At 40.1% G+C, this 21,218-nt stretch overlaps 2 protein-coding genes across 6 annotated transcripts in view; one reads left to right on the forward strand and one right to left on the reverse strand.

Moving 5' to 3' along the window:
• Nucleotides 1-2,703, reverse strand: part of LOC141808158 (alsin-like) — a 35,024-nt gene extending 32,321 nt beyond the window's left edge. For 2 of the 5 annotated variants that reach the window (XM_074694563.1, XM_074694559.1), the window contains exons 1-6: nt 2,513-2,703; nt 1,707-1,880; nt 1,068-1,219; nt 541-765; nt 134-324; nt 17-49 (exon numbers count right to left, since the gene is read on the reverse strand). In XM_074694563.1, coding sequence (XP_074550664.1) covers nt 17-49; nt 134-324; nt 541-765; nt 1,068-1,219; nt 1,707-1,726 — 621 coding nt within the window. In that variant the 5' untranslated portion in view covers nt 1,727-1,880; nt 2,513-2,703. Of the gene's footprint in view, nt 1-16; nt 50-133; nt 325-540; nt 766-1,067; nt 1,220-1,706; nt 1,892-2,393 lie in introns of all 5 variants that reach the window. The other 3 variants (XM_074694560.1, XM_074694561.1, XM_074694562.1) reach the window with 3 other exon arrangements.
• Nucleotides 2,704-15,994: 13,291 nt separating this feature from the next.
• On the forward strand, nt 15,995-20,155 carry LOC141808484 (frizzled-7-like). The gene has a single exon (XM_074695110.1). It carries the CDS (start codon nt 16,461-16,463, stop codon nt 18,165-18,167), a length of 1,707 nt encoding a protein of 568 aa, XP_074551211.1. The 5' UTR covers nt 15,995-16,460; the 3' UTR covers nt 18,168-20,155.
• Nucleotides 20,156-21,218: the final 1,063 nt, after the last annotated feature.

Genomic DNA, 21,218 nt, shown 5'->3' on the forward strand with positions numbered 1-21,218 from the left:
CGGAGAAGGAAACTACCTGGAGTACACGTCTGCCTGCCAAGTGCTCCACCTGTTTAACAGTATAAGTAAAATTAAATAAAACAATAAGTAAATCAAGTGGTTTTATTATTTGAGTGCATAGATGTAAACAAACCTTCTGTGGTTTCCAAACGGGGAAGGTACTGGTGACCAAGCCAAGCTGACACCCACTTCCCCACGCCCAGAGCTCATTCTGGGCTGAAAGAGCCAGGCTGTGCTCCCGTCCAAAGGTCAGATGCACCACCTTGACCACAGCTGGAGGAATAACATCCCTGTCCACCACAGTGACTGGACAAGGCTCTGAAACTGACACAAGATGTCATACATTCCTTTTGGGTGTATTAACTACTGGTCCTCTATGTTCTCAAGCCAGAATCCTACAGGTTAAACTGGGCTTAGGGTTCAACTGTTTTATGCTCTATGGGAAAAAAATAAGAAGTGACATAATTTGGCTGGCCAAACAGACAGGATGACTGTGTGAATAAATAAAACACTTAAAAAGGGATTTAGGGCCCAACCAACCTGTGATGTTTGAAACGCCATCACTCTCAGTTTGTCCACACTGCCCTGCAGTGTTCTCCCCCCACATGTAGATGTTGCCCTGGTCACTGAGGGCTCCGCAGTGAAAGCCACCAGCAGCCACAAGGACTATTGTCTTTCCCAGCAACGAGCCTTCAAGCACTGGAGCAGACACTGGGACGCTCAGATCCCTCCACAACAGCTCACCAAAAGAATACACCAGACCACCTATCAGACAGCAACAACCAAGTTAAAGCCAATAGAAATTCAATGTTTTGATGCCTGATTCATCTAAAAAGATACACACCAACACTATGTGTTTGAGATAAGGATACTACCTATAAAAAACAACACATAACCAATAATTAGAGGAAAAAAGAACTACACAGAGCTTGCATTGATGAACTGTTTAAAAAATAATTGATTTTTTTTAACACCACAACTGATAAACTGATGAAACTTTTTATAATAAAATAATAAGAAAGAGCAATATTGTTTCACAGAGAAGCAAATTTGTTTAAGCAACTCACCCTGTGTAAGAAGGAGTCCATGGTGTTCACCAAGGGCAGCCTGCAGGACTGGCCTGGAAAGAAGCACTCTCTCTGGACAAGGCTGAACACTGGGGCTCCAGATGTGGAGCAGTCCTCGCTCTGGAGGTTTTGGGGTTTGTTCCCTTACAGGACTGTGACCAACAAACAAAATGATCTCCATATTATACCCAGTTTGAGATGTAAATACATTTGAGTAAAATGTTATAAGCCTTGTAAAACCCTCTTGTTGGTTAAGGTTTGATTTCAGTGTGACGAGTCCTATGAGGGTTACATTCACTCATTTATCCGTACATCAATAAATGTTTGCACAGCACCAGCAGGCCCTGACATGCTGTTTTGTTTCCAAAGAGCACGGCAGCATCTGTCAACAAAAGGCTCAGACTGAGCTCAACATGTACAGCAGGGCTGTTCCTCTTGACTACTGTCAGTCCAATGTTTCTGGAGTCAATGCAACTGCGTATCATGATACATTCAGACAACTTGTAGGAATTCCAGTTACCACAGACAGTGAATATAAATATTCAGAAGTTGGAGTTGGTTTTTGATAAACTCATAAAACCCATCTAAATTAACACCAGTATTTCCCCCAAAGACACTCAGGAGTTTGACAATGTTTACCTTTCCTCTTTGATCTCCATCACTTCAGGCTTTCCATTGCGCAGGATACTGACGTCATCTTTAAAGTATAGGTATTCTGTTCGCTACAAACAATTAGACAGTGCGCTGGGGAAAGTGAAGTCCACGGTCTTGTTTGACACATATTTTGTCCACCTGGATGCAGGAGCTTTCTTACTGTAAAACAGCTGTGTGTTAGAAAAGACAAGTCTTGTTTCACTGAACACTATGCGGGATATGCAACAGGACTGGCGTTATTTGTGTTATATGGATCGCGGGTATATTGTACTATTCATCATCCTGTAAGATTTTCGTTTATGATTTTGCCAATGCTTTTGTAATTGTTTGGTGGCTGTGGACATGTTCCCTCTTGATCTGCAACGCCGCTGGATTCCACTGCTGCATCTGTTTAACCTTTCTGTGTCTGTCACCCTCGGGTGCATCGCATCAAAAACTCCACCATTCACTTGAGTCGGTGCCTGTGGAGGCACAGTGCACTGGATCAACACAATCCCTTAACATTAAAACCATTATGCCTCCCCTCCCCTCACACACACATCAGATTAGCTTGTATACCGCGGGCTAGGTGGAGGACGTGCTTTGCGAATGAGAAAACAGAACTCTTGTAACTTAGAAATTAAAAACATGTCCAGTAACTTTAGGTGTTAAAAGTCGGTAAATAGAACTTACCACTAAAATACGACAGGAATACCGTCTGCTGTCAATATCTTAATACGTCTAAAGCTTAACTAATGCCATAACGATGGAAAGCTCAGAGCTAAACTGCTAAATAAGCTAACTAAACTTACCTATTGCACGACTGAGCCCCAAAAAGCTTTACTGACATGGTGAAGCGGAGACTCTACACTCGTCTACTCTGAGTGAATGTCAAAGCAGATATCCTTCGCTATGGCATGTTTTTGATATTGCAATCAGTGCCGCGCAGTAAAAGCAGAAGTTAACTCTGACAGTTCTGGTTTGTCTACAGGCACCAGCTGCCCGATGGCAGCCGAGCAGGGACAAACGTTACGAATTTCACGCATCTGTGGCTCCTGGTACAGGAAACGGTGTCGACGCGTCTCTCTTGGAGTGGAGAGATTGTCAAAATTGAATTTTGATTTTATTTTCCTTGCTCAGGCAAAATGAGGCCAAAGAAAGAGTTTTTCCTCAATTGTCTTTGTCTGCAATTACCTAGAATTTAAGTCTAAATTTATAATAAGAAAACAGAAATAAGTAAGAAAAAAAAAACGTTGCTTTTGAGCAAAACAGCACATCATAGGCTATGGGCATGCAGTATAACATGTAGTTCTACATGTACCTGTGTTGTGTCTTTTAATCCTAAAATGGGCAAGCACATATAGATATTAATGAAAATTATTTAATTGCTATTTTCTAATGTAAGTAGGCAATAAAAACACACTTCCATGATTTTTTTTTTCCCAAATATGATCTTTATTTTCAATTTTACTCTCTGTATCCCTGGGAATACGTTGCCAATTTAGGAGTATAAATTTGAAATTTTCCCAATTTTTGGAAAATGACAACTTTAATTTTTGAAACATAGAAAAAGCAATGATTTAGCTCCCCTTTATATCTAACGCACAACTTTTAAAAAAAGTTCGAAAAAAACAGAACACCTGTGGAAAGGTTAATGCAATAAGTCAATACTAACCAATACTAAACTATACTCTACTATACTATACTATACTATACTATCTATGTATCTATGTATCTATCTATCTATCTATCTATCTATCTATCTATCTATCTATCTATCTATCTATTCATATATATATATATATATATATATATATATATATATATATATATATATATTTAACAATATTGTTGTATCAAGATCAAAATTATCCAGATTTGGAAATGACATTTTCTGCAACCCAGGATCAGGTAATCAGTTTTAGTTTTAAGTCGGTTTTTCAAAGCAGCATTGGATTGGATCACCCTGATCTAGTTTTCAAGATTTCCAAATCTAGATTACGCGTGCTCTATGGGACAATGTATCACAATTTTGGGCTACCAGCTCTGGAAAGAACAACAGGTAGAAGAGCCAAGGCTCATTTTAAGAGTTTTGATTTTGAGATAAAACACAAAAATGAAATAAACATCCACTTCCATTTCCTCAATGGCAGCTCATACATCTGAGCCACAACACATAAAAACCAGAAACACATTGACATTATGGATATTTTAAAACATTCGAAACAAAAGGTTAAATGACCAATACAGGGAAAAACACAATACAGATTATATTTGGGTTCATTGTTCTGCACAGCATTAAATAACAAACTGTGTGGCTCTTTAGATAATGGAGGCAGAATGTCAGGGTTAACAAAACTGAGATTCCGTGTAATTTCAGAAAATGGACCACATGCTTCCTAACGACACACAGTGAGACTGCAGAACTGTCAGATGTTGTAATCTTCAGTCTCTCTCTCCCTCTTTTTTTTTTTTTTAGCTCCACTAAGGCACACATACAAGATCATATTCTTCTAGTTTCCCTGCCCTCACTCCTTTTTTGTTATTTTCTTCCTTTTACTGCATGCAGTAAAAAGTGGAGCCAAAGCCCACTAAATACAAGCACTGCAAATGAGAGCTCAACACGAACATGGGTGAAAGGAAGGAAAGGAAAAAGAAAAAAAGAAAAAAAAAGGAACTCAGTATCTGGACTTAAAGATTTCATTTAACCTAAATAAAATAAAATAGAAACACCTGTTGATGACAAAGAAAGCCACTGACAGGAAGAGACGTGGCTGAATGGTTTTCCACATTGAAGCAGTTCAGCTTAAAAATTCAAACCTTGGGGTGTGAAGTGAACTATCAGGTTTAATACACATTCATTACATAGCCATGAAATAATGGTATTTACAGCCATTGCAGTATCAGCTATTGTTTTAACAGACCAACTATATTCCTTTGGTCTAAAGATATGCCCTTTGGACTTCATGTGGACTGAAAGACATCCCAACCAAGACTTTAGTAATCCTGAGAGGGGGGAATCCACTTTTTTACTCCGATTTTTAGATCATGCTACACACACATGAACATGCACTGATGGGGAGTAGGAGAACTGCTCCTGAGAAACTGGGGGCTTGGTGCATTGCTCAAGGACACCTTGGTAGTACTCCGGATATATACTAGCACCTCTTTAGCTACAAGCCCAAATTCAAAACCTGAGACTTGAGCAAGCGGCAACCTCCGGTCTGAGAATATCAGACAATGCAGAAGTGCTAAAATCTGCTGTTTCTGGAGTGTTTCACTTGAGGCTGGTTCCGGAAGTAGCGGAAGTCACATACACACCAAGCCAAAAGAAGCCATTTTCAAAGCAGAACTTAAACTTTTTACGGCGCGGTTCAAAAAATGTCTCCTGTCTGAGTTGTTAATTTTACTACCGGCTCCCACTGTACGGGGGGTGAATTTTTTTCTAACATGGCCATTCAGAGGATATTACGATCGCAAGTTCCCCCAATCAGAAGCACAGCTGAGGGTCACCTGATGGCTTGCGCCCTATGGCTGTAGGCGAAGCACTTGCCACTACCAATATGGCCGCTATAGCTGATGCGCTTCATTTTCCGTTTCAGAAACAAACGGGTGATGTCGGCGAGACTACGTCCATGTTTTATACAGTCTATGGACTTGAGTAGGTGACCCTTTCAAGATATCAAAGACAAACCTGACATATAAATTGCTTGTAAGGGGTAAAACATCTGCCAATTGCTTTTTGTTTCCTGAGTTATGAAAAAGGTCTGAACACAAGAAACCAACAACTGGCTTATACAATAAATCCTTTTTTTTGTTTTATGATATTATCTTGATTTTTAAAAAAAGAAAACAAATCAATTTAGCTTGTATTAAGTCCAACGTGACAATTCGTGGTAAAAAAAAAAAAAAAAAAAAGGCAAACATTTGCTTAGACTTTGGTTGCAGCGTTTGGGTAAATCAAGTTAATAGACCAGCATCAATTTAACATGGAAAGAAATTAAAAGGTAAATTTGTTAATCCCCGTTTTTGCATGGAAAGCTTATTTGTTGCAAATATGATTCACATAAATGAAGTCAGGCTGCTCACCACAAGATGAACCTGTTTCATCTGAAAACACTACCCGATGGTGATTCTGTGAAATTACACGACACAGTATGAGAAAAAGTGTTGCAGGCTTTTGGAATGAGCCAAATGTGCATGTGTGAGTGCATGAACTTGCTGATCTGAGGAACCAAACTACCTAAATGGCTTTGTTTGGTCCTTCAAATCGACAAGTAGTTGAACTCCCACATGCACAGAAAGAAAACAGCTCTATGCCGTGACCTGAGTCGCCACTTCCCGCCCTCTCAAACCCTTGTTAAATTCAACTGCTGCTGAAGACAACACAACCCAGATTTACAAGACTGAGAGACAGTGTGTGTGTGTGTGTGTGTGTGTGTGTCTGTATGTGTGTGTGTGTCTGTATGTATGTGTGTGTGTGTGTGTGTGTATGTGTGTGTATGTGTGTGTGTGTTTGAAAGAGAGACGAAACTGCACAGGGTCTGAGCCAGGCCACAGCAAAACAGCGAGGTTCTGGGAGTGGTTTGCTTGACCACAGTGTCGTGAGGAGGAACTCACACAGACACGAGCCCTCAGAGCCTCAGAGCTCACAGTGTGTGTACAGAAAGCAACTTTTAAGCTCAATTTTATACTTTACAAACATTGTTGATGCTGTTTTTTTCTGAAATAGTTAGCTGAAAGAAAATACTTATTTCTAGCAGTTCTGTCTTGCAGCTTTAGTATTTAAATAAAGCATCTTAAAAAATTTTGTAAGATGTTTCACTATCAAGGACAGTAGAGGTAGTTGAATAAAATATTCTACCAGCTCATTTTATCTTGTGAAACAATATTGTTAAATCTTTAAATTCTTATATAACTCCAACATCTGAAGAGTTAACCTTCCTGCTGCCCCAGGGAAATTTCCAACCCAGAGGAGAAACTACGTCAGTAAAGTGCATTTGATGCCAAACAACACTGGAGCATTAGTGTGCACTCCTCAGGTGAATTTTCCAAAGTTTACTTTTTAACCTGAATTTAAAAAGAACCAAATTTGTTGGATTGATACACATTTGCAGTTAGTTTTTCATTCTCTTTTCACAAAAAACAAAGGTGTGTTTTTTTTTTTTTAACTCTGGCTCTGAAGAAATGTGCTCTTGCATCTGTTTGTGTACGTGAGTGCATGTATTTGTGCGTGTGCTTGTGTGTGTGTGTGTGTGTGTGTTTTGAGAACATTGAAAACACATGTCTAAGGTCTGATAAAAACACTTGATGCACAGTGTGATTTGGCAGGATCTTTAGAAACTTACACCCACATGAGCAACCATGCAAAGCCAAAGTTAAACCTGCAGACAAAAAAAAACTGTACCAAACAAGCTGGAAGACTTAGAAATGATTGTGCGGTCATTATGTGTCTGAAGTACAGACTGTGTCAAAGTTATGCAGCTGCACGAAGGGAATGAAGCTGAAGGTCGATTTTAGAAGATACAAAGCCTCAGTTAACATATAGTTTTTTCAATTGTTTACACACTAATCCGGTAGTTGTGACACAATGACTGCAAAGTGTAACCCATGCACCAACTCCATAAACTACTACAAGCATTCCTGACATACACTCAAACTGCAGGGTCTAAAACACTTTTTTTTTTCAAAATATTGCCCACAATTCTCTGCATTTGGCTCAATTTGCATAAAGAAAAATTTGCAATGGAGCAATGGATGACAACACCGGAAACAGGCAGAGCCAGAGGAGTGAGAGGAGAAGGATGAGGAAAGCTATAGACTGTAATCTCAAAGAGATCCAAACCACTTTGGTAGACCATGTGGTCCACCATGGTCTAATGATGAGGGAGGCTGGGCAAAGGGTATACAGCAAGTCGTGAGCAGGTCCACTGTAACATCCTTAATCTGGACTTTCTGAACTGAGAACAGGTAAGATATTTGCCCTCAAAAACTGCAGTACAGCACATTAATACAGCACTCAGTAAGTACAGTCGGAGAGATAAGGACTGTTCTGTAGGGCTGTAAAAATGTAGTCAGTTTATTTTGGAGATGTATTCGTATTATTTACAGTATTTTACTATTTGTATTGCAGAACTGAAACTTTACCAACACAAGTTGGTCAGTAACGTTTTCAGTGTCTTGAACAGGAAACTGAAATCATGAGAGGATAAAGAGAGGATGAAGGGAGTATGTGGCATACATGTTTTTGTTTTTTTTTGTTTTTTGTTGGAAAAATAATATATATTTGTCTCTGTGTATTTGTGTGTTCTGATTATTAAAAAATGAAATATTCAACATTTATTATTATTATTATTATTATTATTATTATTATTATTATTATTATTATTATTATTATTATTATTATTATTATTATTATATCTTTTATTTAACCAGATAAAAGCCTCATTGAGATTTGAGATCTCTTTTTCAAGAGGGACCTGGCATGGCAGCATCAGACAGTTACACAATAAGAATAACAAATACATTCACACATCAGCACATGGAAACCAAGCCGTTCTGGAAACATCAATTCAAAACGAAATGAGAAGCAGTCAAGAATTAAAACAGTCACACTGTCCAAGGCTAGCTCTCTCCTGGTCCCTTAAGAAAGTCTTAAATTCACCCACAGTGACCAGTTTTGTTAGGCTAACATCCACCGAGAAAGTATTCCTTGTAGAGGGGGTGGCATATTTAAAGGCTGTCTTACCCAGTTCTGTTCTGACTCAAGGAACAAACATTTTTATAAAATCCTGTGAGCGCAGTCCATGATGGTTACTAGATCTGATCTAATATGCGGTCAAGTAATTCAAAAGCAGCCCAATAACAGATTTGTAGATAAATAGTAGCATGTGAGAGTGTCTACGGACAGACAGGGAGGGACGGTTTGCAGCAGCATACAGTAGACAGTGATGGACACCATATCCTCAACGTAGAGCACAGTGATGCACAGAAGCCATTTTTTTTTCAAGAAGAATCCCATTTTAAGTTTGCACTTAGGCACAAGACTGTCAATGTGCTCATGAAATGACAGGTTATTATCAATGGTGAAACCAAAATACTTGTATGAGGTCACAATTTTGATTTCTGACCCTTGAGCTGTAGTGGTTTTGGGAAGGTTGGCAGGTAAATGCTGAAAAGACCATCAGTTTGGATTTACCTGCATTAAACATCATTTTCAAGTCAGTTAAATGTGACTGAAACCTATCAAAAGCAGACTGTAGAAAGTCAAAGGTTTGCGTCAGGGAACGAGATGCACAATAGAGAATTGTGTCATCAGCGTACAGGTGATACATACAACTTGGTATATCCTGACACAGATCATTAACATGAATGGTGAGCAACAACGGTCCCAACGTTGAACTTCACACTACTGTCTATACTGTCTGTAGTCAGTGTAACACTGAACATAAAAGGCCTCAGATCTTATGACGAATGAAGAGGTGTTTTCCATCCATCATAGTGTTTAACACTGAGCACATCAGTGTTAAACTGGTTCTTTTAAATGTGTCTTCATATGTCATTTGTCAGTTGAAAACAAAACACCTTTTTGAGAAGAACTAAGTTTGTTTTGAATGTAAAGTTTCATTTTGCAGGAGAATTAGGGGGTTTTATCAATTGTGTTTGTTTTTTGATCTGTGTGTAGAGTCATAAGAGTGTGAGGCATTATTTCAGGAAAATGTGTTTGATCTATAAAAACTGTGAAGTGAGCCACCAGGAGTTAGAGGATACAGAACTGTGTGCCTCATATAAAGCCAGCCCTTGATTTTTTCTCCATGATTCTTTTTCTAAGAGCTCCATGTCTGAAGGGATTTTTGGTGCGAAAAAACGTTGACTTGATGTGGACATGACAGAGACAGCAGTGACCATCTGGATCAGGTCAAACTCTCACAATAGCAGTTGTGCGTGCGTGTATGAGCCCCCACTGGGAAAGGATGACCACAGCTGTAAGTCTGACCTACACACTGCAGGAGACTTTTCCCCTCCGAATCTTTATCCCTCTCTGTGCCTGTTCCTCCTCCTCCTCTACAGCTCCTTGTTTCTCCACCTGGGATTGGCCGGGCCATTCAGGCCAAACTTTGGGAGAAACATGCCGAGCAGCCATTGTTGCCTAACCTTCTCCATTACTTTGCATCAATTAGCAAGTCTCCTCAAAGAGCACTGTGTGGGTGTGTGTGTGTGTGTGTGTGTGTGTGTGTGTGTGTGTGTGTGTGTGTGTGTGTGTGTGTGTGTGTGTGTGTGTGTGTGAATGGGGAATGGGTGGGGGTGTGTTTTTGTCTGTGAGACACAGAGAGAGGGACTAGTGTGGGGGATGGGCAGCACAGGTTTATTATGCTGTAAGAAAACGGAGGAGTTTGCTGAACTGCTGTTAAACAAAGTTGATCAGAGGAGACGTGTGGACACATCAAGCATCACGATGATGTCACAGAGGAATCCTAGACTCAGATACCATTTTAAGTGCCTGAGACAATAAATTTATCATTTATTTTTTTTAGTGACTGAGAATAAAAACTTAAACTGTGTTTTACAGAGCACGGAAATCAGGACCTAGACCTACTGTTCAAATTTGCCTCCAGCAATACATCCATCCATCTGTCTGTTTCTGTAAGCACACAGAAATGTAAGTTAGACATCCAGCACCAAAGATACAGATTTTCATCAGATCGACTGTGCTTCTTTTGTAAACAGATTAAGCTTAATGATTCAGATGTAACACATCTGGGTCATCTAAAATAATGAGGTTAGTAATACTTGTTACACATGGCAGAACTGCAGAAACACAAATTTATGCAATCCACAAATTTACATATGCACGACTACTGTTGTCGTCACGGTGAGGAATTGATAACCCAACAATTAGATCCAATAACCAGGACTTGTGTGAAATACATTTTGATCAATTTGAGAGGAAAGGGTCTGTTAGGATTATCTTGAGGGTATGACTTGAAGTTGACAAGAAGAACTCTTCAGTCCATGGGTCCCTTTCTTGTTGCTATCTGTACAACACAAGGGTGTGTCCACAAAAAGTGAAAATGACAATAACTTGTGTCAGCAGAACAGGGTTTCAAGTTGAACTCATTCATGGCTGAATGATCAGCATTTTTAGCGACTTCTTTTTGCTTTGTGTGAACAACTTACTTCTCAGTTCACACATCAGCTCAGATGGATAAAGCATAGACTATATACACACTTTGACTGATGGGCCACCCATCTGGAGTAGGCCTGCAGTAAAACGCTCCTAACTCTCATCATGCTAACGCTGACTGTTTGGATTTTGTATGTTGTCCCAAATCTTACCCAAAGTTTAAAGCACTGAATTCTTCAGGCCTGACACTCATGGATATAGTTTTTGTCTTTGCAGTTGAGATGTCTGCAAGCGAGCTTCCTCTTGCCTGCCTGAGGACTAAACTTTGTGGGTCCATAAAACCGTTCTTTCATTGCTGTATGTATGTATGGTTGTGTGTCTGTGTGAGCTCCAGAGTTGTCCAGAACTGTGGGCCCTCTGTGCTGCACTGACAGACACAAACCAGCTGCCAGCATTCCTCTCTCTCAAACACACACACACACACACACACACACACACACACACACACACACACACACACACACACACACACACACACACACACACACACACACACACACACACACACACACACAGATTGATCAGATTGATCCCCCCTCCCCCTTCTCTTACGTATCCCACACATACTGTTTGCAGTGCTGTATATAAAAACCAAGGCAGAGTTTGAAAGATGTAAGAAGAGAACAGGGAGATGCCTTACGACAACACGCTACATAAACAGGGCAGAGGAAGTTTTGTTTCCATGTGTAGTTTTAGGTGAATCTTTTGGAGCAGATTTTAAAGTGTATATGCCCGACAGGACGCTACGATGATCACAAGTTCTGGTCCAATGTTCTACACCCTGAGTATGGGATGATATCTTTCTTTTTTGTAAAATACTGTAAATCACAGCTCTCTACTGCTTCAAGCTCCAGTCAGTATTTTTCTGTTTTCCTTCTTTTTGTAGCTAAGACCACTTCTGCTCCCTATCTCTCCTTAATATCTACGAATTTCAGATTGGGTTTAACTATAAATTGGGTTCACACTTGCAATAACAGAGTTTTGTCTCGGACAAACTGAAGCGCTGACAATTCACAACTTTTAGGCCCCATTTTCTTTCTTTTTTTAAAAAATTTATTTATTTAGAATCACATATTAACAATCATTTATACATATTATTAAGTTGTAATTTTACTACAGAGTGATTCTTGATTTCATGTTTTTATAAATTTATGCAGAGGAAAATAAATTAGAAAATAAAAACAAATCTAAAAGAAAATAAACAAACAAGAAAAAAAAAGAAAATAAGAAAAAAAGGAACAGAAAGGCCCTGTTTTTACTACGTTTCACCCTTACATGCAAAAAAGCAGAGAAAAAACATCTGCGTTTACACGGAAAAGGCCAGGTCTGTTGGGGCTATAACTGTCTGTCTAACTTGTCCAGAAGCGGCTTTTGGTAGATCTCCACCAAAGCAGAGTTGGGCTGATCACCCAGTGTACTGGTGAATGCCAATTGCAGAGGTGATGTAACAGATGTGAAGCGAAGATCATAAACAGCAGTATTACTGTACTTTTGTATGCGCAGAGCAGAGCGTGAGGTCAGCTTTTACACTGAAAACTCTGGCTTGCTGATTACATGACAAAGGTGGCGGCAGAGTTTCAGAAAAGTCTGACTCTGGAGGCCGTTTTCAAAACTTTCTGATTGAAGTCAGCTAAAACACCATGTAAATGAGAGGCCAAAACGCATCAAAACAATTGTCACTCAAACAGCCTCTTTAACTAGTACAGAAACAATGTTAAACAATTGGTGGTGTATTTTTGTTGGACATATTCACTCATGTATTTGGTATTAAGAACTGGAAATAATCCTTGACTCAGATGGAAGCTTAGCTGATCTCTGCAATTTGGAACAGCAACAGTAATTTCTAAATGCAATGGTACGATAAGAAGAGTCAATGTCCAGATGCAACTTTATACCTGGGTACCACATTGCTCTGATTCAGGGTTTGGGTGTAGTGATACATATTAAAAAAATACATTCAAATAGTTCCATTAAATTAACAAGAAATAAAAAAGCTGCCAGAAATAAATATCTTATGTTTACCGAACATGCGCATGACCCCCTTTCTTACATGGTTCATATAGTCATTTAGCTTACGCGCTAAAAGTAGTTAATGACGCCAGCATCCCCTATAAGCAGTCCTCAGATCCCCAGTCCCAGGCCGACCCAAAAGGCATGTGTTTTTAACCTCTACAGCACTTTTGTTCAGAACTGTTTTTTCACATGATAGCTCAAATACTTGGTGGTAACACCTCTGGCTGTACTTGAACTGAGTAAGCACTGCCCAAACCAATGTTTTTTTGTTTCTTAACCTTGGTCCTCTGTAAATAAACTTTCTGGTAGATTTCATTTTGTACAGTAAATGTCCAGATGCAACAGCCTCTTGTCAAAACAGTGACTGACTGTCTGTCTGAAAACCAGCTGGACTGCCCACATCTGCCTGACCACTGTGGACTTTATTTACATAAATACAAACAGAGACACAAACAAACAGCGATCGTTAACATAACAAAGTGCAACCATTTGGCCTTGTCTGGTCACTAACTGCTGTGCAATAAACCACAGGGGAAAACAAGGCGGAGGGAGATCCAAATCATTTAAAACCACTTTTAAACTCTGTGTGTGTGTGTGTGTGTGTGTGTGTGTGTGTGTGTGTGTGTGTGTGTGTGTGTGTGTATAATCTTATCATCTCTTTATATCGTATCATCATCTCTCATCTTTATTCTATTTTTGTATCTGAAGCACAGAGTCGTCCAACCTCAATGTCTTTCGAATCCCTTTAGTCCATTTTTAGAGGCCATTGTGTTGTTGGCGATAATTTGTATTTTTCTAAATAAACTTTAAGACTGCCTGTGTGGAAAACATGAGTGATCTAACAGTGAGCACAGATTCAGTAAGAGTTTAGACAGATTCAGTACTTTTTTCAAGCTCTCTGTTAAAACTCCCTGTATCTCTATTTGATTGACTGTCATCTGGGAGTTTCATCTCTTTTTAGTTTTCCCTTTTTTTCTGGGTGAGCACAATACCTACAAAAACTATGCATTCGAAGCATAGGTACTTGAGAGGATAACATTTTACCATGTACAAGATTCAAACTGAAGACCATGCAGACATTCCAAATATCTAGCATGCAGTCCACCAAGGACTACAAAAGATAAAGTCACATAGAATATAACTTGTACTCTTAATTTTTTATTATCTCTCAAACGAATTATCTTTTATACCAACCAAAATGCATGATATCTGCAATGCAATTCAGTCATGAAGCAAAAACAAAACAAAACAAACAAACAAAAAAAAAAAACCTGAACAAAACCAATGACAGAATGAGAAAAAATAGATACATTGACAAGTAAACCCAAAATTACAAGGGCATAATGCGAAATACCTAAGAAGGGCACGTCTACGTCCTTGTTCTGAAGGCAATGGTTCCGTCTTAAAATAACAGTGTATTGTGATTGGCTGCTACCTTGGCCGGGCCTCTCTTGTAGAGATTTTTAATCTAAATGGGACTACCTAGTTAAACAAAGGGGAAACAATCTTACACAATAAAATCATTTTCACAAAACAGATATTTCACACAAGCTAACAGTCATACATTGACTGGTGACTGAACAGGCAAGGTAGAAGCAAAATGTTTTACTACAAAGTTTCAGTTTCTTTATCTTTATCTCTGTCAGAAAAAGAAAAAAAAAGGGAAAAAAAGTTTTTATAGTGTACCAGAAATAAAACATGACAAGTTCTGCATGGTTTGAATTGTGATTTTGTTGTTGTTGTTGTTTTTTTTATAACTTCTTCTTGTACTTGGAGATGGTGTGAATAAAACCTACAACTGATTCAAAAAATACCTCCTTTTCAGATTTTTAACAGTTCTTTTGTATCAGCCTGTTGTGATCTGGGGAGGGACAACACTTCTTGAGAGAAGTGCACAAAAAGATAATGTTATTTTGCTAAATCTGACATAACACAGATCACATGAAACTAAGTCTTAATCTGAGGCATTTGAGAAAGTCACACTGATATACAAGTTTGCCTAATGACAAAATGAGGAAATGGTGTTCACTGTCTCAGAGAAATAGTTACGCCCAAACTTTTAGTCTATCTATTAGAACTAAAGCCAACTGACTCTTTAGAAACAGAAAAGACTTCTAACTTGTACTTTCTTAACCACTGCGTCGGTGCCCACCAGCCCATTTGGATCTTCCTTGTTCCTCCCTTTGCAGGGCTGTTCACAGCTAGGGACTCTTCTGACTTTTCCCTTTTGGTTCGCCTCCTCTTCCTGCTCTCTCTACCTCTCTTCCCCCCTGCCCTCTTCAACTTCTCTGTTCAGCATGTCCCTTCCCCCACCCTTCTTTTATCCCACCCAGGGTGGAAACACACCAAATGCAGCAGCAGGGCCACCAAAGAAACCTCCTACACCCCCACAAGAGGATGTCGAGGCAGATTGATCATGTGGTCAATACATGTTACCTCTGCCTTGTCTTTCAATGCATTTATTGCATACTGTAATGAGTTCAGAGGCTGTCCGAAAAATGTATTTTTTTTTTTTTTTTTTTTTTAAATTAAACAGAACCCTCATAAGTGAGGAACAGGTAGCCTACCTTCTGTAGTTGAGTGGCCAGGATGATGGAGTGTGTTTAGGTTTTATGGCTGTTCAGACTCCAGCAAAGTGGTAAAACATGTTTTACACAGTAAGGGACTTCCAGTGAAAGAGGCAGACAGAGCTTACACATGAAATAAAATAGTGTGGCTTCAATTAAACTTTCTGTTGTGAGGTAAAACATAAAGGGGGTGGTGTGCTCATATGGAGGACAAAGCACGGTAGTAAAAAAGGAACAATGCGATTTATCCTTTTACTGTAATAGAAAACGAAGATGAGATTCAAAGTTCATTTGATGAACTCTGATCATGTGTGTTTAATGTAAAATATGACCCCAATAATGAAGTTTTTCCTCTTTTTGGTTTAAGAACGGACAGTTTTCTTCCATTGGAAGTTAAGACCAATCAAGAACGATCCCTTTAGGAAAACAAATGCTAGGATTGGCTGAGACGCAGCCCGGTTTCAAGGCGCCCTGCGTTCCGTCGAAGGGTCTTGTGAATGGAGGGGGTGCCTGGAAACCGGTGGAATCTGCACTGAGTAAGAAGAGCGAGCCTCTGGACTTCCAGCTGCTCAGCATGTGAATCGACGCTCCACGAGAATTTAAGCAAAAAAAGCGATGAAACTGTGAGAATCTGCACGTTTGGAAAATGCGCAGCCTCGCTCCAAAGTAGCGACACGTTGAACCTCGGCGCACAGGACAATCGGAGTTTTATTCTGAGGACAAAATGGGAATCAAAGTGTTTTCACTGGATTGGGACTGAGAGTGGACTGCTGGCGGAGTCACTTACAAAGACCATGAAGAAGTCATGACACAGCGAACGTTTGACTTTAAACTCTCCTCGTAAGAGACGAAAGTAGAGTTCAGTACCTTCGACATTTAGTTAAAAAAGTTAAGTTGCTCCAGTCCGTGTGTGTTTCTTTGTTGTTTTTTCGACTTTTTTCTACTCGCCCTACTTGGATCAAAGTTTTTTCCTCTCCCTCCCCCTCCTCCTCAACTATGGCGTCGGCCAGGTCCAACGCTGGCTCAGTGTTACTACGGATCATGTGGCTGGTGTGCGGGTTGATTTCGTCACCCACTTATGCTCAGCATTACAACAGTGAGAGTGGGATATCCGTTCCGGAACATGGATTCTGCCAACCCATCTCCATCCCGCTATGTACCGACATCGCCTACAACCAGACCATCATGCCGAACCTTTTGGGCCACACGAACCAGGAGGACGCCGGACTTGAGGTGCATCAGTTCTACCCTCTGGTAAAAGTCCAATGCTCTGCTGATCTAAAGTTCTTCCTCTGCTCAATGTATGCGCCGGTCTGTACGGTCCTGGAGCAGGCCATACCCCCCTGTAGGTCGTTGTGTGAGCGTGCCAGGCAGGGATGCGAAGCCCTGATGAATAAATTCGGCTTCCAGTGGCCGGAGCGGCTCCGCTGCGAGGCTTTCCCTGTTCATGGTGCTGGAGAGATCTGCGTCGGTCAGAACACATCCGAACCCAGCAGTCCAGTCTCCTCGTCTTCCCCGTATGTACCGGAGCCGATGACCCTTCCCCCAAACATAGGACGACCCAACCAACGCCCGCCCCAACACAACCAGTACCACCAGTTCTCTTGCCCCTTACAGCTGGAGGTCCCTTCTTATTTAGGTTACCGCTTCATGGGGGTCAAGGACTGCGGTGCCCCGTGCGAGCCCACCAAACCCACCGGGATTATGTATTTCAGGGAGGATGAGGTTAAGTTCGGCCGGCTGTGGGTTGGGATCTGGTCCATCCTGTGCTGTGTGAGCACATTATTCACAGTTCTTACATATTTAGTGGACATGAGGCGGTTCAGGTACCCAGAGAGACCCATCATATTCTTGTCAGGGTGTTACTTTATGGTTGCTGTAGCGTATGCCGCAGGCTTTTTCCTGGAAGATAAAGTTGTTTGCGTAGATAAATTCAAGGATGAGGGCTACAGAACCGTGGCACAGGGTACCAAGAAGGAGGGCTGCACGATTCTCTTCATGGTTCTGTACTTTTTTGGTATGGCTAGCTCCATCTGGTGGGTGATTCTGTCTCTGACTTGGTTCCTCTCAGCTGGGATGAAGTGGGGGCATGAGGCAATTGAAGCAAACTCCCAGTACTTCCACCTGGCTGCGTGGGCTGTCCCGGCCATTAAAACCATCACTATCCTTGCCATGGGCCAAGTTGATGGTGACGTGCTGACCGGGGTATGTTTTGTTGGGATATTCAACGTGGACTCTCTGCGTGGGTTTGTCCTCGCACCGCTGTTTGTCTACCTGTTCATCGGCACGTCCTTTCTCCTCGCTGGCTTTGTCTCTCTCTTCCGTATCCGAACCATCATGAAACACGACGGCACCAAAACAGAGAAGCTGGAGAAGCTGATGGTGCGGATCGGCGTGTTCAGTGTGCTCTACACGGTACCAGCCACCATCGTGATCGCCTGCTACTTCTACGAGCAGGCTTTCAGGGAGCACTGGGAGCGGACCTGGCACATGCAGACCTGCAAGAGGTTTGCAGTACCCTGTCCGGTTCACAACTTCGCCCCCATGACCCCGGACTTCACGGTTTTTATGATCAAATACCTAATGACCATGATAGTCGGAATCACGTCGGGTTTCTGGGTCTGGTCAGGGAAAACTCTTCAGTCGTGGCGGAGGTTCTACAAACGTCTCAGCAATGGTAATCACGGAGAGACAACTGTCTAATGTTCCAGGGATAGAAAGGTACGAAGACGTGGAGAACCTCTGAGTCCAGCCTTTTTTTTTTTTTAAAACGGACATCATTTTTTTCCGGTTGTGACCGCAATTCAGACATTGGACTAACACTTAATTTTATTTCTTTTCTTTTTTTTTAAGTTTTTTTTTTTTAAATCTTTGGACTGCCTCTTTTCCATCTTTGAGTTATGACATGGTGTGAATAGCCATGCTGGTCTTTGGACTAATGCCAGGCTGGTGAAGTTAATTTGTTACTTTTGATATGAAACTGCCTACATGTAATCTTAAATGTTACACTTTGAATGTACTTCTTGTCTTTTCTTTTAAAAACTTTTGTGGGTGGGATGATTATGCAGTGTTCGGGTAAAAGCTGCAGCACAAAAGGTCAAAGGTCAATCCATACACCAGCCACAGTCTGACAGTGTGTGAGCCTACATTTTTAATTTTACCTAACTCCCAGCTTAGATATCACTGTCGTCAGTAAATGTGCTGTATCTTAATACAAGGACTCTTTGTGCTTCTGCCAACCTTGTCAAGATGACAACCAGAAATTGAATCTTTTCTTGTTTCTATATTGCCTTTTCTAAGCTTTCAGACCTTTGGATACTTTCTGTCGGATCAATTTACACTTCAAAGGTGATCCACATACAAGTGTTGATTTGCATGGCTAAACCAAAAGTTAAAAAAGTAAAAAATCAGATTCACCTTTAAGTGTCTTTTTAGAATTAGTAAGAACACGCACACACGTGCGCACACAGGTCCTCTCACCAGGAAAACACAACAGCTCATTGTTTGTCTCTGTGTGTGGTCCCACACACAGGCTGTGAGAGAAGATCGGCCCCCTATTACAGACTCAAAGCTTAAAGATATCCAGTGCACTGTTTGAAGGGTCTTGATTTAATCCTTATGGGATGGAAGCGTTTCATGTTCATTCCTTTGGTAGAAAGAAGACTGTACACATTGATGCATGTATTCTGTTCATAACCCAATCTGCCTTACTTAAATTTTCTCTGTCAATCTGTCAAACTTTTCTAAGACTAAAAAAGAGGGTTTTTTGTGTGACTGGGAAAATAATTTTGTTCTATGTTCTAAAATTATAGAATATAAGAAGGAGGTTGAAGTTTAATGTTCTGCATCGTTGTGCAGTTAGTTTTCCCATTGCTATGTTTGTAAAATTGAACACCCCTTTTACTTTGGTTAAATCAACCTTTTACACAATTTTATTCATACAACAAAATGTTACACAAGTAAAAAAAATCTCTTAAAGATTCTGTTGTTACACTATCTGAAGTTTTCATCAACACTTTTGCTTGTTATTATTTGACACTAGTAGCATGGAGTAGTACTGGGTATCACAGGACTGTAAACCAATCATTTCAAGTAAAAATCACTATTTAAGAAAGTGATTTATTTTGTAAATTCTCTTCTGCATTGCACGCATATATTTAAGAACAAGAGAACCAAGCAGAAGACGTCTTTAAATAGCTGCAAAGCACCACATGATTTGATGTGTCCCATTTACTCTTCACACAACCTAAAATGGAAGGCTGATAACAAACTGACCATTTCAAACCTGACAGTGAAGTTCTGTAATCTTGAAAGTGTATTACCAAGGAGTGACATTTTCAGTGGTAGATGTCCTGAATACCTCAAACCTTGGCTTTTTCCTGATACAAGATTCCCCGTGTGTTGTCTTTTGTTCATGACATAAATACAAGGCAGAAAAGTTCTGTAAATGGATTTTCAGGAGCTAAGACCTGCTAGTCCCAAAGGTCCCGGACTGACATGTCTGACTTGTATTAAGGTTTTAGAAGTAATTTGAGCGTGTTTTTATGACAGAACATATGCAACCCACCAAGTATACACAATCTCTGTTTTAAGACATATTGTATTTAAGAGTATTCTCATTTATGTCTGTCTCTTCTTGTTTTACTTTTATCATGAATAAGATAAGTCTGTTTTATGTGTACAGTTTGAATAAAAGCAATACAATTTGTTACAGTTGGGCTCTGTGGTTTGTTTCTGTGATGTCTTGTTGAGTTTCACAGTAAACTGTTGACTTAAGATCCAGTAGTTGACAAAATGATGCGAACTCTACATGAGCCAAGAAGTTAGACTGTTTTGGCAACATATGTTCAATGTTTATTGTAAAATAGCATTAGCTAAGCAGGGTTTGTTGTGCATTACATTCTTCATAGAGGTGTTTGCAAAACTCCCTCATACAAATTTGATCAACGCTTTCACTTCCTGCCTAATGCTGCTGCTCTGCGTCATTTCTGACACATGATGTTGGGAATGCTGTGGGGCACAGACAACAGGATATGAAATAACTGACCAACATGAGTCTTATCAGCATCAAATGTTAATAAGTCATTTGAAACCCCTTATTGCCTTTTTTAATTCTGTGTTTATCAGATTTAGAAAAGCTCATCAGGCACATGTTTGTTCTGAAAAGTGCAACATCACTGTCTTACAAGTTAAAACTGAGTTAATGCTGTTTTCAGGCCTCAATTGTTTGTGAACATAGAGAAGGTGACATAAATCAACATATTGTTATACCAAAGTTAACTTGAGAATAAGTTGTAACAGTTTATTTAGATTGCACTGCCCTCTGCAGATAGGGATATAAAAGTACACAGATTGTTTATCCCGGGGTATTGAGATGTCCCTGCTAATGTTAACATGAAATGAAGCAGTGGACCCGCCTGACTCCTTCATCCTCTATGGGCTACAGGGTTAAATGTATAGTGGTAAAGGTGAATGTAGAATTATACATTTTACAGACACCAGTGATAATTTTTGAAGTAGTTAAATCATTTTCTCCAACAACCGCATTATTCAAGAAAAAAGAACATATGATCAGATTGCACCTAGATCATCTTGAAATACCTTGCTTGCACCAGTTTTTGTCCTTGTCACATTTTTAATGGGAGTGCACAGTCTCCACCTGCTACTGGCACTAATTTGCAACTCATGAAAAAAAAATGTTGAAAAAGTTGGAAGTTTGTAATTGATTTTACTCTCTTAAACACTTGTATTCTT

Source organism: Halichoeres trimaculatus, unplaced genomic scaffold (assembly GCF_033239565.1).
Source record: "Halichoeres trimaculatus isolate MK-OKI-2021-1 unplaced genomic scaffold, fHalTri1.1 fHalTri1_scaffold_19, whole genome shotgun sequence".
NCBI lineage: Eukaryota > Metazoa > Chordata > Actinopteri > Labriformes > Labridae > Halichoeres > Halichoeres trimaculatus.

What these genes read in the sequence shown, in the direction of transcription:
- LOC141808484 (XM_074695110.1), top strand. Translation starts at nt 16,461, where the DNA reads ATGGCGTCGGCCAGGTCCAACGCTGGCTCAGTGTTACTACGGATCATG.